The sequence below is a fragment of the Mastacembelus armatus genome, chromosome 19 (genome assembly GCF_900324485.2).
Source record: "Mastacembelus armatus chromosome 19, fMasArm1.2, whole genome shotgun sequence".
Classification (NCBI taxonomy): Eukaryota; Metazoa; Chordata; class Actinopteri; order Synbranchiformes; family Mastacembelidae; genus Mastacembelus; species Mastacembelus armatus.
In genome coordinates this window covers 15,444,431-15,462,781 of record NC_046651.1, presented here as the reverse complement: position 1 = coordinate 15,462,781, position 18,351 = coordinate 15,444,431, and the positions used below count along the sequence as shown (strand labels likewise).

The window sequence follows — 18,351 nt, the reverse complement described above, 5'->3', positions numbered from 1 at the left end:
TGCAGCCTAAAGTAATGTTTTACTTTTCATCTGACTTTGTATTTTGACTTTTGTATTTTGTAGGTCAGATGTATTTCATGGCTCTTTAAAATATATATTAATATATATTTTTAATTATTCTTGATCACTCTAACTTGCCTTTAACACAAGTAGAGCATGCCACAGCCCAAAGCTGCATTTATTTTAGTTGGATTTTAAAACACCTTGCTCTAGTAACTGTCTGTAGATTGCCACCAGGCAACTCAACACAGCCACACCAGCTGCTGCAATCAGGGCTTTATCTTTCTTTAAATAACTCAGCCCTCGGTCTCACCTCCCCAATCATGCCGTTCCAAATCCCACGGACCAGCTTGCCATGTTTTCCATTGGTGACCAGGTAGAGGTCATAGGAGAACTTGATGGTGCGGGACAGCTTCTTTAGGATGTCTATGCAGAAGCCCTTGCAGCACAGTTTGGTGTATGACTCTGAGTGACCAATAATGCTGCAAGAAGGATGAGAAAAGTCAGTCACACATACAGTAATTACAGTTTTGCTTCCACATCTTGAGACTATAAACCCTGTCCAGCAGCTGGGACCTTTACTATCTTTAGCTTCAGTGACTAAAGCTGTTGATTTACTGTATTTCAGAGAGTGGGTGTTAAATAGTTATGGACTCTCAGGATGACAGTCACCATCGTCTATGGCAGCGAAGTGAAGGGCAGGCGCTGGCTGGTTCATTAGCTAAAATCAATGTCTGTTAAGAAGGTGTCTGTCAGAGAGACAGAGGAGCCAAGGAAAAATTACAAACAACAAACAGTGCAACACATACACAGTGACAGGGCGCACAGTAAATAGTTAAGTGACTGTGATGGCCTCTAATCAAAAGCCATTAAGGTGTGTAGCATTTGAGGGGACACACTCACTTCCTCTCTGTGGCCTCGCTACTTAATGGAGTGTAGAAGAAGAGTACAGAAGGAAGGGAAATCATGAAAAATAATAGAATAAAAATAATGAAGAACTGCTAAAAGCAACAGCAGACCGTGAAAGTTAAGAGCAGACAGACTGAAAGTGAAATCTACACACTTCCTGAAATAAAAGCGTCTCCCTCTTTATTTTTTATTTTTTATTTTTTTTTTTTGCACTTTTTCACTATCCAGCTGCCAGAGTGGAGAACTAAGATTTAGGAAAGCTGACTCACTGTGTGTGTGTATGATTGAGATAACGTCAGCATGTCAGTACGTCAACATAAAAGCTGAAGAGAGTGAGTGTCATGTGAGTGGCTAAATGAGCAAGAAATCGAATTAAAAAAGTCAAGTGAGTAATTAACATTCAAGTTGATTATTTTCAGAAGTGTAAGCATTCATTTTAAACAGATTTTAAGTGTTTTTGAAAAGGCCTGCCTCTTTTACTGGTGTCAATGGCTCTGATAAATGCAGCGTTAATTAATTGCTGCAAGAGCTTGGCCACCTGTCGTCCTTATACATACTCCACTAACAATGCACGCAGACACACAAACACGCTTAAAGTGGGCCATCTCGCTCCGTATCACACACAAATACATGCACACATACAGCACAGAATCATCCGAGGATTAGATGCAGTTGTGTTGTTCAGTGTGTTTTCCACAAATGGCCAGAAAGTAGTGGAGGGAAGCACCATGTGGGACATGGAGCAGAGAGAACGAGAGAGGAGAACACTCCGATGAACAGGAGACTCTCATATATGGATGGTAGTTTTTCCCATAAGCGCTGCCCCATTACAGGTCATGACATCATGGTTCAACAAAACACGATATGTAAAATCAACAGTAGTACAGAGAGGACTGAATGCCATTAAAGCTTTTAGATTGTGGAGAATACAATGAAACCTGAAAGTGGAATGAGACCGTTTTCTCATTATATCTGTGCTTGTAAGTCTTAATCCTAACCATAGTTACTATATGAAGATATTGTAGGAAATGTATTGCAATATAAACACAGAAAAGCTGCAAATCCTTACATTTGAGATGCACCAGATGTTTGGATGTTTTTGCAGGAAGAGCAAATCTAACAATTAAATGTTTATTAAAATTCCTGGCAACCAAATATCATTACATTAAGTAATTGTTTTAGCACTGGTTTACATTCTGCATGGCGTGCTACACCATACTACAGTATATTTAAATAGCCACGATTTTTAAAGTTGGATTTTGTGTGCTATTCCTTCCCCTAATCAGCTCAGCTCTCTGGAAAAAGAAGCCATCATCTGTCCAGAGAACGATTTTTAATGAGCAAGACAAAAAGTTTTAATCGCCCTAAACATCTGGTCGGTAGGGAAGCTGTTCAGACCACAGAGCAAGATAAACTCATTTATATATCAGCCTTCTCCCCCTATCTGTCCTTCTTCCTGTTTGTTGGTCACTGTCCAAATGGGACATGCCAGTGAGAGAGAAATGGTGAAAGAAAAACTGAAAGAGGGTAGGATGGGATAACATTGTTCCATGCTATGACAGATGTCCCCATGTTGGCCAGATAAATCTTCTTTACTTGCAATCAATGTGCCATTGCGCCCAACAACAGCCTCTACATATCTCTCTATAATTAATGTGCCAGCCATGGTTAGCTCTGCAATCTGCATAAGCGATGCATAGTCACCCACACACACACACATACACTCACACGGAGCCACTGAAGTGAATACGAACATGGCATTTATGGGCGGTATAGCTTATTGTCTGTTGTTCAAGTAATAAGAAGGTGAGCAATGTGCACATATTACACCTGCTATAAATCTGTAACAGTTCGTCACAAGTTGTAGTGGTACATCTAAAGTTTGGTGGGTAGAAGCTATTATATACTCCATAACATCCCATCGTATAATAAATAAAAGGCGTTAGGTTAGAAGATGGATACTGGCAACATGTCTGTCCATTGATGACTTTTTTTTTTTTTTTTTTTTTGGCTGTTTTCCCATGTATTTATACAAAATCAAACAAAGGTAAACTACATAGTCGCTACAGAGGTGTCCGCCTTCTTATCTAACTCTGAGAAAGCATCATTACACATAAATCAATGTGTAATCACTGCCCCTTTCTGCCACTCCATCCCCGTCTTCATCACAAATGTACAGTCTGAGGTTTAAAATTTGAAAAATAAGGTCACCTCTGTTCAGTGGCTGATGGTTCTCATTTTTCCATCAAATAATGTATAACTAAATGAACTTAAAATATAAAAGATTGAAGGTTGCATTTGACAGTGGGTTTGCTTGTGTGTGAGACAGCGTGAGGTAGCAGCAAAGTTATATTTTGCATAATGCAATTGGGGGCATCTTATATAATTTTCAGAACCACAGTGAAGCAGTTTGTAAAACGTAAAGTGATCTTGATTTTCAGATATGCTATTTTTGTTTTAACATGCAACTGTAACACAACATTTATCCAGAAAAAACACGGTTATGTATGAAGGATTATACTGCAAATGAAGCCGGCTGTGCACCCGGTATGATTCCACTCTTGGGTTAGTTCTCTGCTGCAGGTAAACAACATAGCAGCATGAATACACAGCAACATGATCAATAACAGACAGAAAGAAAGTCCTCCAGTAAGAATTACTTTAGAAATAACAAATCTCCAGAGTAAAGAGAAGTGTTACAGTAGTTGAAGACTGGGATGAGGAAGACTTGCCAGCAGCAACAACAAGAAAACATCAACGCACAGAGAAAATGTGTGTCGACACTTGTAAATAAATTACCAAATCAGTGCAGTGAGATGTGGTGGGTTGGCAGGTCTGACAACATCATGTCTGACTTACTATACCCGCCAAAACTAGGTCCTTAAAAGATGCAGTATGTGTAGCTAATTTAAAATCATATTCAGTTAGTGAGTCAACATAACACTGTGTCATCTTCGTGTTTTTATGCAAAAACTTGTAGCGTGTTGTAAGTGGGGTAATTTCAGCAAATGAATGTTTTGTCTTTTTGAAGTCAGTGAGTCAAACTTTTTGTCAAATCTCAGTTTCTAAGTCAGATTATATCGCAGACAAAAACCTTTAGAAACCTGCTCTGGTCTCAAAAAACGCAAGTATCATAAAGGCGCCAATTAAAAGCTTTGTAATCAGGAATTAGTATTTCGTGTAATAATGATAAATACAGAGAGCAATGTGAAATACATAAGTAGATATCATTTATTAATCACCATCTTGGCCGATCCAGGAAGGAAATTCACTGATGTTTTTGAGATGAGAAAAATATTCCCGCTCTGTCTCATTATTCCAACATTAAGATACAACAGGTTTTATGCATGACACCTGCTCTCACATATCAATTGCAAATGAAGAGAAACTGCAGACAGAAAGACCCTGAGGTGATTCTGTCATTTACTTCTCCTAATTCTAGTCCAATTTATTAATGTAAAAGCATGGATGATATTAAATTTAAAAGTAAAATCAGGAACCAGCAGCACATACAAATAAGCAACCCATACTCTCCCAGGCTGTCGAATGACTGGACTGATCTGTGTATTTCTTTCTGAAAATAAATAAAATATGTTTCTGTGGTTTACTAGTCATTTTCTTTTGGTATGTTCATGCAGTTACAGACTAAAACTTTAATGTTTCTAACAATGATCAAGTTCTATGTAAATTTAGCAACAAAGCAACATGGACTCTTGATATCATTGTTTTATCAACTTTGTTTTGTCCATCAGCATAAAATTTACTGACCATCATCTAAAATTTTCGCGCTGTTATTACAGACAAGTCTGGAGATGTGCCGGGTCTATTCAGAATTTAACTGGGGCAGAGCCACACAGGGGGAGGGTGGAGATATCTGAGTAGCACTGAGTACCACTTGAAGTGTTTCTAGTGTAGTGCTGATATGTTACCTGTGAAATCAGTAACTTATTTCACTTTTATTTCCTTAGAAAAGCCAAAGCTCTCAAATGTGAATGTTGTCCAAATGGAGGCAGACAACTTTGCAAGCGGCTAGTATTTCAATTCAGATCTAAGTATTTGTACCACTGTGTGTACCTTTCTGTGTGATTGGACTGGCGTCTGCAGGGCACGGTGTTGCGAACACATGTGCCAGTTCCCGGGTCCACGTTCTCAACCACGACAAAGGGGTGCTCCTCCAGCGTCGCTACAGTCAGGTGACGGTCATCAGATACGTGCTCCAGGAAGCTGCCGTATCGAGGCCAGACAGGGTAACGAACCTGGAGGATCCCCCGAGCATACGTACCCACCTGTAGAGAGGCAGGATGTTAAACAAAAAAACTCGTCAGTACCACTGGTAACGTGAGTTTAAATCCCAGTCGTGACATTTGCTTCATGAAGGCCTCTTTGTTCTTCACCTGTTTTGTCTTTTACTCTTTCATAGAATGATTTTTAAAATTTTTCTAAATTAAAAATAGCATGTGCTGACCTGGAGAAAGAGGATTAGGAGATGAAAGAAGAGTGGAGTTCATTAGTGCATACTGAGGAGACTTAAAAGTCTTTGAGTAGGACCTTTTGGGGGGGGGGGGGGATCCAGAACTTAAAAGAAAGAGCAAACTGACTGCATCCCATTAATAATACATCCAAGCATGTATTGTCTTCAGTCTGTGTTCTTTTTGTTGACTGATTATTAAATTATTAATTTTCTTTTTTCAACTGAATAAACAAATTGGAATGTCACTGCTTATAAATTGGAACTGTTCGAGTGATTAGCGTGATTTATTTTATGTGTTTTTTTCTGTCTTGTTTAAAATATTTGCCACTTTAATAATGAAAATCACATTCAACTGAAAAGAAATTGACAAACACAGATGCGGACTGTAACAACTTGGAAAAAATGCAATAGACTGAGTTTGTTCGTGATAGATGAAGCCACTTTGGACCCGAATTGCTGTTGATGTCTCATCACACAAAGAAAAATCCCACTGATGTCAGTTCTAAGCTTATTGAAACCCTCTCTGTGAGAACCAGGACTGTTTGTCATATCAGCACAACCTAATGAGCCATGCTAAGCTCAGCCAGTGCTGACTTACAGCATGTGAAACACACTCCCTCAGAGCTTTAATGAGACCCCTTTTTCTCACCGTCTTGATTTGTTCTTCAGCTCAGTCATACAAGAGCTCTTCGTCATACATGGATGATTTACAAATATGCATGTAGGTGCAATATGATGTGTGAGACGCTGATTTGTTTCTCTGCACCACCATGAGTAACAGAATTGCATCAATGCCAGTCATTTCAGTCTGTCTCTTATACATTCCTGTACATCGAATCTCGACGTCGAGCATCTTAAGCAGATGTTCTGCTGTGTACCTGTCATTCTTACATTCACACATTATTGGGAAGGGGCCACCAGTTTTTGATTATTGTATGAAAATTTTGGAATATTGCAAGTGCATTGTGTTATTAAATCAAAGTCAAGGCATTATTCAGTGATCTTGTTCTAATATGAAACATATAATATTAAATAAATAAATAATGGCACATCCTTTTTAGTTTAGGTTGGTTTGATGGGCTCACACAAATCTTGGAAATCATTGGATTTTCTTCCTGTCCAAGCCTTCTTACATCCCTAAGCTTGGTTTAACAAAGTCACATCTTTTCTCTGTACTCCTGACTCCTCATGATATTGTCTCATGAGAAATATCCTTGGAATTTAAGGATCAGTCCTTAAATATTCCAGATAATTTTATAGGTGCACAGATCTGATATGCCAGTTTGCTATCCATAACTATATTCACCTTATCAACTGATTTGCTATCAGCCGTGTGAGTGATCCATACTAAAGAGAATAAAACAGAAAGCGTTGAGTGGTCCCGAGTCTTAGTGCAGGGCAAGGAGAAAAAAGAGGAAAAACTAGGATCCAGGGTCCAACAGAAACAGGGGATGTTGCTTCCCATGATGTCACCCAGCAGCACCCTTCAGATTGTGATACGGAACAACGCCATGTTAAACTGTCAGTGTCACATCTGAGGAGACAGACTTGAAAAGAGCAAGTATGCCACAACCTGTCGTTATTACGGATGAGCTACATGACAGAAAGAGCAGAGGAAGAATAAGCTGTGACACATCAGGTTGTAATGACACTGGAGAGGAGGAAGGATTCAGAGAATTTGGACACTTGCACGCTGCCTTGTTTTAAGTTGCCTTGTTGTGTGGGAACAGCAGGTTCACTTGAACATGATGCAACATATGGATGAAGTGTATGTGAAGTTCTTGGCTGCAGAAGTGCTACTCTAATGCCCACACACATACTGTACAAACTGAACTACACTCCAGCACAATGAACATGTCCGTGTTCGTACACACACACACACACACACACACACACACGAGCCAGGAGGTGACATTGATAAAGTAGGTTGGTCTTTCCAGGGCAGAAATAAATTAGTTCAACTGTAGCTGTGAGATTACGTTCAGGTCTCTGTTTAGTCGCACTTTTTCTCTACAACCTCAGGCTTTGAAAAGTGAGTGTGTGCGAGTGTGTGTGTGAGTGTGAGTGTGTGTGTGTGTGTGTAAAAGGGAGTCACAATGCTCCAGAAAATTGCAAGGCGTGGTGACGATGAAACAGCAAGAAAATGATAAGGCTTCCACAGGAAACACACAACAGTAGTGATTTGATATTACAATGACACTTGTACCTTCTAATATAAATTTTCAGAGAATTCTATGCTTATTTATTGATCACTTGTTGTTCAGGTGTAGATTTTCAATCTATCCTGTTTCTCTCAAGGCTTTAAAAACTATTGTTGGCAATTTGTCCCACTTATCAACATGGTCATCAGTTGCCACAACAGCAGTGGCTGTGACACACAGCTCAAGGTGACAATTTATTAAACTCTTTAACATCTGAAGGCTGTAATTTGTGTGAAAAATAGTAGGTCTACTCCTTCTTAGAGATCTGAGCACACGGTCGTGATACATGTAGTTTTAGAATTTGCCTGAGAATGATCAGATCAGCGTTTTTGTCAGCATCGAAGTAATCCAATAATAGCTGTTTGCACATCCAGGGATAGATTGCAGACAGGAGCTGCTAATAGCTAATCTGTCATACTTGTATCGGTCTCAATCTGCCAAAATGTAAACCAGTGAAGGCTAAAACTGGGTCACAATCGTAGCCCACAGTTACCTTAGTCATTGGCAACCATTGGTGTTAACAGGTACTGTTCCTGTGTTATTAGTGCCATTATGTTTTTGTGATTCAGGTGCTAGTGCTCTGTACCTTGTCCCAGAGTCTCTCCCGGTCCAGAGCGACGATAACCATGGAAGGGTTCAGCAGGAAGCCTTGGTTGTTGAATGACAGATCTTTTCTTTCCCATGTCACATTCAGCATGTGCCTGCAACCCACAGAAACGTAAACTCTTAAAAACATACAGCAGAAGTATAGCACATATATGCAATCAACAAGCTCTGATTCTACAGCACAGAAAACTTTGCATATTCATGTGACGGCTCTTATGTTGGAAGTAGCTCATCAAGGAGTGATAGAGGCCGTGATTGGTGGCAGGCAGTGTTCCTACCAAGTGGTTTTGTTGTCGTTTAAGGTATACATCCATGACAGTATTCAGTATTTCTTTCTAACTTTGTACAAAACAAGTGGAAAATACTTTGACTTCATGATAAGATAAAGATGAGATAAAGTTGTGCTTCGTATTATATTAAGTATGCCTCACCTGAAAAGAGTGTTGTTGTCTGAGTGTTTAGCTGGCTTGTTGCAGTCACCGTGTCCCTCAGGAATAAAACCGTACTGCTTCTTGAAACTCTCTGCCCCTTTGGCTACGATGGCCACACCCTCCCTCACCCGCTGCCGCAAGCTTTTCCTCCACTGGTCCGTAATGACACCAATCACGCCGACAGGGAAGCTGACAGGTGGAGGACTGTCAGGGTTGCCCACGGCCAGGCTGGGAAGGATCCAGATGTAGCCTGGCCCCAGCAGACCTGCCTCAGCTGCCTGACGAAACAAGTACTGTGCCTCCTCATAGGAGCAATATGCCAACAGGACCTGAGAGTCCACCTGCAGACAGAACATAAATTGCCAGTGGTAATTCAGTGAACAGAGAGAAAGCACATCGCCAAACAAACTAGTGTTTACATAGTCATTAGATATTACTAAAACTTGTACTTATGTTTGGACAGCACCACAAAGGTGGCACCATTAAATGTGCGACATTTTTGGGAATTTATTAATGCAACCCAATTTTTTACTGCACTAGTCTGAAAGTAACTAGTTATTATTTTTAAAGGAGTTTATAAGCCCATGCAACCCAGTCTAGAAGTTTTATATTTCATCATACCTGCTGCAGCATCCGTTTGTTTCTCGCATCATTAGCCCCGACAGACATTTCCAGAGACAAAATATCCTGTAGATTCCACAGGAAGTAGGAAGTATCTGTGTAGGCCCGCACTATATCCACAAAGGTATCATAACCAGGCAGCAAGCTGGTGATCACCGCAAACTCACCCCAGTTGTATTCCTCCATAAGCTGAAACAGACAAATGAAGTGAAATAACGATAATATTCAATGATTTCAAATATGAGACTGTGGAGGACTAATGATGAGAACATCAGTACCATGCTTAGCTTAGTTTAGCATAAATACTGGAAAATAGAAAAAATAATTGTTTACCACATAATACAGCATAAAACAGTAACTTGTCCTACTTTTGTATTGATATAAACACGAGATATAACTTAAGTAGTGAGATTTTGAATTTTTTTACTCATAATAACAAATTCAGTTTATTAATGGGTGTTTTTCAGTTGTGTGATCCCCTAAAACATCTGTGACAAGCCCTCTAATCTCATGAGAATTTGCGCAGGCAAATAAATAAATAATAATAATAATAAAAGACTATTTGTTTGTGGAATTTGGTCCAAAACCTCAGATCAGGGATTCCCCTACTGATTGTTGGGATGTTCCTACATGTTGTTAATCAGCCAGAGAGGTCTCAGTTGTCATGCTTGACCCTCAAACTGTTTGGTATGACAACTTAGAAGGTGCGACTGTCAGCTAATGTATTTCATATACCTTAAACATGCAGACAATCTGCTGCTCTAGAGAGGCTCCCATCTGCAAAAAAGAGGATCCCTCCGCCTGTAAAGATTAAGAGAGACTCATGTAATAATTAAAAGGTTTGATATACAGACAATAGTTCCTAGAAATTGGAGGATGGTTTTGTCTTCTCACTAAGGCCAACAGATTTCCTTTTTGTGCATGGATTTCTTTCAAAAATGCAGAAAAACCATCTTATTTTTACCAATAATTTTATTTCAACAATGTCAAGCATGCACTCTGAAAGTACATCATGAATTCTGAGCAGGTCTTATGTGCCCTTTGGTCATGAAATATTCTTCACCTGTGAGGAAAAGACTCTAGAAAGAAAGATTTGAGTACACTGTTGAAATGTCTGTAACCACATAAGTAAACCAAGGAACAGTTGATTATTAACTCGTCTGTTTCTCCTCATTTTAGCAACACCTTTAGCATTGTTAACGCTCTGGAACATTTAAATTTGGATCAAAATTACCTCTATGGAGACAGTGCACGTTTATAATTTTCCCTCGTTTTCAATAAGCATAGCGCCACCATCACTATTAAAAGGCATGTAAGCAACACGGGGGAGCGGCCTTCCAAAACCAATTAAGTTGATAAGACGTCAAATAAGGAGAAAAGAAAGTACTAGATTTTAAATAAGCTGTGCTTTTGGCACTTGAATTGCTTTTATAAAATGTTTCAAAATCTTAATTAAAATCCACAATGTCCTGAAGAACATCTTCAGAAAGTTTATAGTGTCTAAATGCATACATAAGAGCTTTTTGTTGCATATAGAACAGCAACCATATGAGTGATAAAGCATTGAAACCTGCTTTAAGTGGGAATGATGGATGCAACACACAGCTGCCATATATACATTTGCACCCTACAGCAATAAAGATGCAGATGCAGAGTATAAGGGATGGTCACTATGAATATTTATTGGAGTTTGCACCTTTATACATGCTTCCATTTAACAAAAGAGCTGTGGTTGTCCATATGCAGCCTCTATCTGTTTCTTCTCTCTTTCTGTCAAGAAGGGGTGGTCCCATGTTTTATGTCTGGTTGTTGGCATACATTTGCATTATCTACTTGCTGTGTGTTTCTGTGTTGACAGATTAGATGGAAAGTTATTAGAGCTTAGTGAAGCCCTTCCAAATCTCTAGCACTCAGATAAGTAGGCTAAAGGAATAAGAAGAGGAGCAATGTGGAAATATAAGATTGTTATGGATACAAAAAGCAGAAATAGTCAACAGGGAGAGAATGAAGAGACTGTAAACTTTAAACTTAACTGAGAGATTGTTGGAGCAGTTGCACCACATACAAATCCACACACATGTTCTATACAAATATGCCCATACATAGATGAAATGAAAAATGTTGACTGAATTCAGGTCTAAACTAAACAAAACTTTGAAAAACTCAAGAGATTCTGCTGAAACAGTCTGCATACCATGTCCCTGCCTTTTTTAGATGGGGCTGTGTAATAACAGAGTTTGGATGGAAGATCTAAGAACCGAAGTGCTTTAGGGAATAAGTAGTCCTGTGATGTAACCAGGTGCAAGACCATGCAGCACTTTACCACAAGTAGCAATATTCCAAATTTGATTTGATAATGGACAGAAAGCTGGTGCAAGAAGGCAAAGATCAGAATAACATGGTCTTTTTTGGAGACTGGGAATACAGCAACATGTATGTAAGCAGATAGAGAAGTCAGGAAGAGAGTGTAGTGAAATGAGAGAGCACATAGTGTTAAACTGTCAAGTGCCTTTAGGGACCAGGTCTCAGATCTTCTCAGTGTTCTTGTCTCAGAGGTGACTAACTGTCAGCTCTGCTTCCTGTTGCTCTTTCCTCTCCCACAGCTCAGAGCCTCTGCAAAACCCCAGGGAGCTGTGCAGCCTGAGGAGTACCACACGAGTATCACAGCTAGACACTCCTTCACTGAATTTGATCAGTTTTCTCTCTCTCTGAGCTTGTTGGAGTCTCATCTCCACAGGGTGAAACTTCACTAGACCACTGACTGGGCTGTGTATCAGAATAGCTATAAAAATAGCAGTACACAACTATGTCAGGCTGTCACCAAATAAATAAAAAATGGCTCTCGTTCGGAATTCCTGATTAACAGTAGTGTCCCACTTCATTTGATATGTAGGAGGAGTGGTGAAATGCATCATTTGAAGGACCTGTTATTTAAAAATCCAATTAGTTGTGTCTGAGCCATTATACAAGCAAATAATGTGGTGGCTCCCCTCAGGCCAATCAGTGTTTCATCAACTGGCAGTCCTTAAAAAAGTCAAAGTCAGTAGGAAATGCGTTCAAAGACAACCATTTTCTCCTTCACAGTGAAATCAAGCAAAATTCACAAGAAATTATCTTTTCTGTGTCTGCTGCCCCCCCCCCCCCCCCCCTTCATCCTTCACTTCCCAGCCGTCTTGTTCTCTCCACCCTGGAACTGGGGCTGTCATGCACAGACGTAATTAGCAGTCCTACTGCAGGAGTGTATAGTAATGTGACAGGAAGACAGTGGACATGGTGGCTGCTCACAAACTCGCATCGTATGGACTCATACGTCTTACATATATGAGTCCATATGTGAGTTACTCTTGAATTACTTGAAAAGTTTCTATGCGTGGTAGAAACTAAATTTTATTCGGTGCTTTATTGTTGTTTGAAGTTGCTTCTACTTTCTACCTTCATGGCTACAGTTAATTTACAAAAACCAAGCTCTAGCTTGAACATCTACTAGATTAAAATACTGCCTGCCATTCATAAGACTCAGTAATAACTTAATTATACGTAAGTCTAAATATAAAAGTAACTATGTATTACTGCACTACAGTATTACTACTTTAACTTCAGGGGCATGTCAACAATTTTAAATGCCACTTTGATGAAGTAGGAGTTTATGTGAAAGAATAAATATGGCTAAAAAGCCTGTGAGATTTCACACAGCTGATGCACTGCGGGGTATTGAGTCACTGAACCAAGCAGGATATATAATCAAGCACTTCCACAATTTACTTCACTTGAGTCTATACACACTCAAGGCCTCAGTATTGCTAGTTTGATTGACTGCTGTACTGAAATTACTGGGCCATGATGGGATCGGAGGCAGCCTGGTCATTAATGTGGTTTCTTTCCCAGTGATAAATACCAGTTTCCAGTGGGAATATGGTGTGATGGTTCTGGGTTCCTCATGGCCTGTATATGGAGTTTCTGGTTTCTGGAACATGAGGCCATTGGATTGCCAGAAGTGAGAGGGTTGAAAGGACAGACAGAAGTGCAGAAAGACAAATAGAGAAAGCAGGTCAGTCTGGCCACAGAAAATCCAAAAAAAGAAACTGATCCAGTAAGAGACATCTGGCTCATTGCATCATTCCCATCCAGTATCACAAGCAGTGTGACTTTAGAATGAGACTTTAACTCCTGAAATATAATCTTCCACTGACAGTTATAAATTGTAATAAATGTTGTTGTATTCTTGAATGCTCAACAGTGTTTTGCCTCAAAAATTCATTATGTGTGGACTTAAAAGGCACTTTTTTGTTCCTGTTTACTGGCAAACACATAAAGCTGTCGGCTTTGTTTATTCTAGTCATCATCTACAACCAGGATCACACTGGAACTGTAATTCTCAAACACTGGTTTGTGAGTAATCAAATGTTCCCCATATATTTCCTCAAAACAGGGAGATTTAATGGTGCTTCAAAACACTGGAAGAGTTGTCAGCTGTAGTTAATCTGTTCTCTCACCAAATGTTTTAAAACAGCTATAACAAAATGTTTTACTGCACCCTCAACAACCCTCAACTCTACAAAAGCAGTTATCTCCTTTATATGTATTCTGCAAATGGTCTCCAAATTGTCACCTTTTCAAAAGCTCAGTTCAGGTGTTATTGCATGTTTTTAGATAATTGTTTTTTTTTTTTTTCATGTTTTTTTTATTGTTTATTTTTTATTGGCTGAGTTTCATCAAGTGTCCCACAAAGTCACAATACCATCCATCATCTGCAACTTATCCTGGAACTATGAGGGTCACAGGGGCTGGAGCTACCTGACACTGGGTAAGAGGCAGCGTACACCATGGAGAGATCACCAGTCTGTCATAGGGCTGACACATAGAGACACTTTCAGAGATACAGGTCACAAATTAACCACAAACTGCATGCCTTTGAGTGCCCAGAGAGAACCCACCCAGGCACAGGCAGCAAATGCAGACTCCACACAGAAAGGCCCGAGTTTCAAACAGAAGTTGAACTTGGAACGTTCTTACTGTGAGGCACCAGTGCTAATCGTACCGGCATGCATGCACAATACCAGGGCCCTGGGAATGGCTCGCATACTGTAAATTGGAAGTTGAATGTTACCAGCTACACCCAAGCTTTTGTTGCAATGACGTCAAAATGTTTGCTCTAAAAAGGTCTATTAGGGCAGACATTCAATTTTTTTCTTAATCATAACTATCATAAGCCCCTCTCTTTCTTCCAGTTTTCTCCTTCTCTACTCTGCCTATGACTCGACATCTGGATGCAGCACCCTCTAATGATCACCCTGCTCACTGCAGTGACTCACAGCCAGCCACCCAAGAGCACACACAAAGACAACAGACTCAACCTCTGATTTCGAGAGACATGTTGCAATAGTTTTTTTTCCTCTTTCCCTCTGAGGCGCTATTGAACAATCTTTATGCCTTTTCTCAGCTGTTCATTTCCTCCTCTTTGCTTGATGTATGTGCCATCTGACAAAAGACGCACTTCCTCTCCTCCCTTCGATCTTTTCATCTTTGTGTCATTCCCTCCTTCCCTCTTGTTTGCTATAGAGAGATCACTGAGACAGGAACCATAAATAGGCAGCCCAGACGGCTGCTGCTTCTTTTTTAAATCCGCCATCAAAGATATTCATCATCATCAGGCTATTGATAATCAAGCACTATTGAGCTCTTTTATCCCCTAAGAGAATCATGCATTCACACGTACATGTTCCTCCGTCCAATCCACCTGCCCCATTGTGCCAGACACCTCTGACAACCTTTTTTCTCCTTGCTGACAACAAAGAAGTGTATAACAGACAGAAGGACAGCGTGAGTGAACATGAGGGCTGAATGAGGCCTTCGACTGGCAGACCTCAGAGGAGAGTGCCTTACTCTTTGTGCTGTATAGAGAACTATCTCTCAGTGCATTGGGTTCATCAGACAAACGGTCGTTTAGTACGATTGATAACATTTCATCTGTGCGTTTGTCTTTTTCCGCTGTCAAACAGAGATTAAATAATCCAGGCAGAACCACTCTTGATTGAATTTGCAAAATTACAAAGAGATTGCTGAAAACTGACAAACTTCCCCAAAATATTGGAGTTTTAGAAATTCTTTGACAGTGGAAGAGCCGCTGAAGTTGAGTGTGAAAGCACTTTTGGAGTAAATATAAACACCATGGCAATTTAAGGTGAGGCAGCGACATTGGGGGGAAAGGGAGATTATGCAAGCGATGCAGAAAAACAGAAGCAAAGAGTGAGAGCTTTGGGTTTTGGAATGAGTAATTAGAGCTGTGGGTGGGGGGGGCTACAGCCTCCTAAAGGGTCTAATTAATTGTTTAATGGGGTCCTGAAGCTCTGAGGAAGCAGAGGGGAGCGCAGGTCTCTTGCTTAATAGATTCAGACACACCAGAGCCAAAAAACTTAGACGTGTCAAGGACTAAATCTGGTGGAGAGGAAGATGGTGAAAAATGGACAGTAGAAAGACAAAACAGAATGACCCAGACTTGTGAACAGAGAAGGGAGTCTTAACTGAGAGACAGTAAAACACTGCCTTCGGGCAACTGTCAGTTAAGCTTCACTGAAGCATCTTTCTCGTCTCTCTGCCTCTTACTCACTCTGCGTTTCCCGCTCTGCTATCAAAATACAGCAAATCAATCAAGCTCCTGCAGCTACAGCTCCTCCCGTTTAGTACACATCAATGACGTGACATCTGCAGATACTATCTGATTAACAGGAAGCTGATGCACACAACGTGCTATGGTTTACAAATTGTAACCTAGGGGCGAAGTCCACCACTTGCTACACTTTCTGGCTCAGCTCGGATAAGTGTAGGAATGCACCCATTTGGCTGTGTACGTGTGCTCTCAAATGTGAGGGCGTTCATTTGCATGTGTGTTTCTATGTGTGAGAGTTGGTTCTATAAATACAAGGTGTTGATGAAGATAGTTAAGCAATTAAAGGAAGGAAGGGGAGACGAGTGTAAAGCATCAGGCGATAGAGGATGAAGGGTTGAAACCTGTTTGCAACTAAAAGTGGAGAAAAAGTACAGATTAGGAATCTGTTATCAGTCTTTTCTTAACAGTCTTAACTACGATCAATCTTACAATTTAACTCGCTGCTCTGTCTCTATTCATCAATGAGATATATGCCAAATCATAGCAGGAAAAACCTGCACTCTTGAAGTGCACAGGAATGATTGATTGAGGCACAGATCTTCCACAGCACTCGTCTCTCTTCCCACAACTCAGATTTTTCCCAGCCAGGGATTAGAGGAGCTGCTCAGGGTCGATGGCTGCAGTCTTCACATATCTGTATTACTCATATCCAAATATTTGCATGCAGTGAGTTGCTTGCCAAAGTAGGTTTCACTGATCTGACCTACTTAAGTTGTTTTAAGCTGAGTGATGCCGGTATGGAAGACTTTTAAGACACGAAGCAGTGACTGCAGCTGCTGACAGTGTTTACATTATAGGTCACTGTTCATCTTATTCCTAGAATCTTTTTTCTTCTTTAATTGCTCATTATATGTGACATGCATTTTTGGCAACCAAGAAGACAGACTACTCTATGCCTGGCTGAAGCTCCAGGGTGATGGTAGACCAATGGTGAAATGATAAATTCATTACTTTTGACAGTACCTTGTATGGTATGACAACTGCAGAGCCGCCACTGATGCCCACAATTGGCAGAGTCGTCTGAGTGGAGAGGAAGTCCAGGATCTGTGCCACTTCTGCCACCTGAATATGAAATAGACACATTCAGTGTTTCCGTGCAGGAAATTTTGCACCAGCATGCAGCTCATTAATGTGATAGTAGAGCAGTCTTTGTCATAAGGCTTTATGGTTATTTGAGGTTTAGATTTGTTTCAGTTTATTAAATGTTGTACTCATGGTACATTTTAAACGGGTTGCTTTTTACTTTTATTTTGGAAGATTTCTACATAAGTAATTTTAGAGTAAAACAAGACAATAATTTCAGCACTCCTTCCCCTAGCATAGCTGTTTTTTTTTTGTTTTTTTTTTTTTATGATTTGATGTTCCTCCTCTTTATGATCAGAAACTATGCCAACATCATAATTTAATCTTGGCAACAATAGTACATGGTCTGCATCTTTATTTGTTCTTCTGTTTTGCAGTCCTCCGCTGCAGTTTAAATTGACACGACAGGTGCTTTCCTAACTAAAAATGTTGCCTTGTGCAACTTGAGGGAACACTGATGAGCGTGACTCAGTGCCATGGCTCCAGAGCAGATACTTTTTCAGAAAAACCTAAAATGCATCAAACATTACTTACCTGGGTATCAGCACCTGAGCCTACATCATCCTCAAACACCACACCATGCAGCTTCTCCGTTGCCATGGTATCGCAGAGACGTGTCAGCAGGTCGCGGGGGTTTGTGTCATTGACCAGCACGGTCACGGGGCTGACCACAACAGGCAAGTCAACAAAGTTTTCCCCGCTGAGGCGACCTCTGACCTCATTCTGGTAGCTCGAGCCACTGAACACCACAGCCACATTGATGGACGGGTGCAGGAGGAGGGGCCGGGCTCGCATGGGGAGGGGGGAGGAGAGGAGGAGGAGAAGAAAGAGTGGAGGCCAAGGAAAAGGAGGAGGATCTCCTCTGGGAATGGCCATGTTGGCAGCCTACTGCCTAGAAAGAAAGGGTAGAGAGAACAAAAAAAAAAAAGAATAAAAGGAAAGAGAGCAGTCATACAACACAGAAGCTGCTTTACTTTTATGATGTTTTTGACATAATGCCTCATAATCCATCAGTACATATCCATCCCTTATTTCTCTCTCCTGGTCTCTCTCTCTCTCTCTGACCCTTTTGTATGACAGTATTAGCTCTGCATTTAGACTCTTGTGACGTGAAGCAACTTGTGTCTATGTGTGTGTCAGTCTGTGTGTACCAGTGTGTGTGCATGTAATCCTCTATAATCCAGCCCCCAGTGTCATGACTGTAATCACCCCTCCATCTCTGATTCAACACACACACACACGGAAACACGATGCCGAAACTGTCACACAAGTCCTCGACCCTCATCACTGAGATTACATTACTGCAGTCAGCCTCGCTCCACATGGTGTGGTGTCATTGGACTATCCACCATCTTCACTGAT

General features: G+C 40.5%; 1 protein-coding gene across 1 annotated transcript in view; it reads right to left on the bottom strand.

Moving 5' to 3' along the window:
• LOC113135530 (glutamate receptor ionotropic, NMDA 2C-like) overlaps positions 1–17,865 on the bottom strand; it is a 28,552-nt gene extending 10,687 nt beyond the window's left edge. Inside the window, exons 1-8 of the mRNA XM_026315626.1 lie at positions 17,524–17,865; positions 16,870–16,968; positions 9,975–10,040; positions 9,240–9,428; positions 8,619–8,959; positions 8,168–8,282; positions 4,984–5,195; positions 314–482 (exon numbers count right to left, since the gene is read on the bottom strand). Of these exons, the coding sequence (XP_026171411.1) occupies positions 314–482; positions 4,984–5,195; positions 8,168–8,282; positions 8,619–8,959; positions 9,240–9,428; positions 9,975–10,040; positions 16,870–16,968; positions 17,524–17,865 (1,533 nt within the window). The remainder of the gene's footprint in view (positions 1–313; positions 483–4,983; positions 5,196–8,167; positions 8,283–8,618; positions 8,960–9,239; positions 9,429–9,974; positions 10,041–16,869; positions 16,969–17,523) is intronic.
• Between the last annotated feature and the right edge of the window lie 486 nt (positions 17,866–18,351).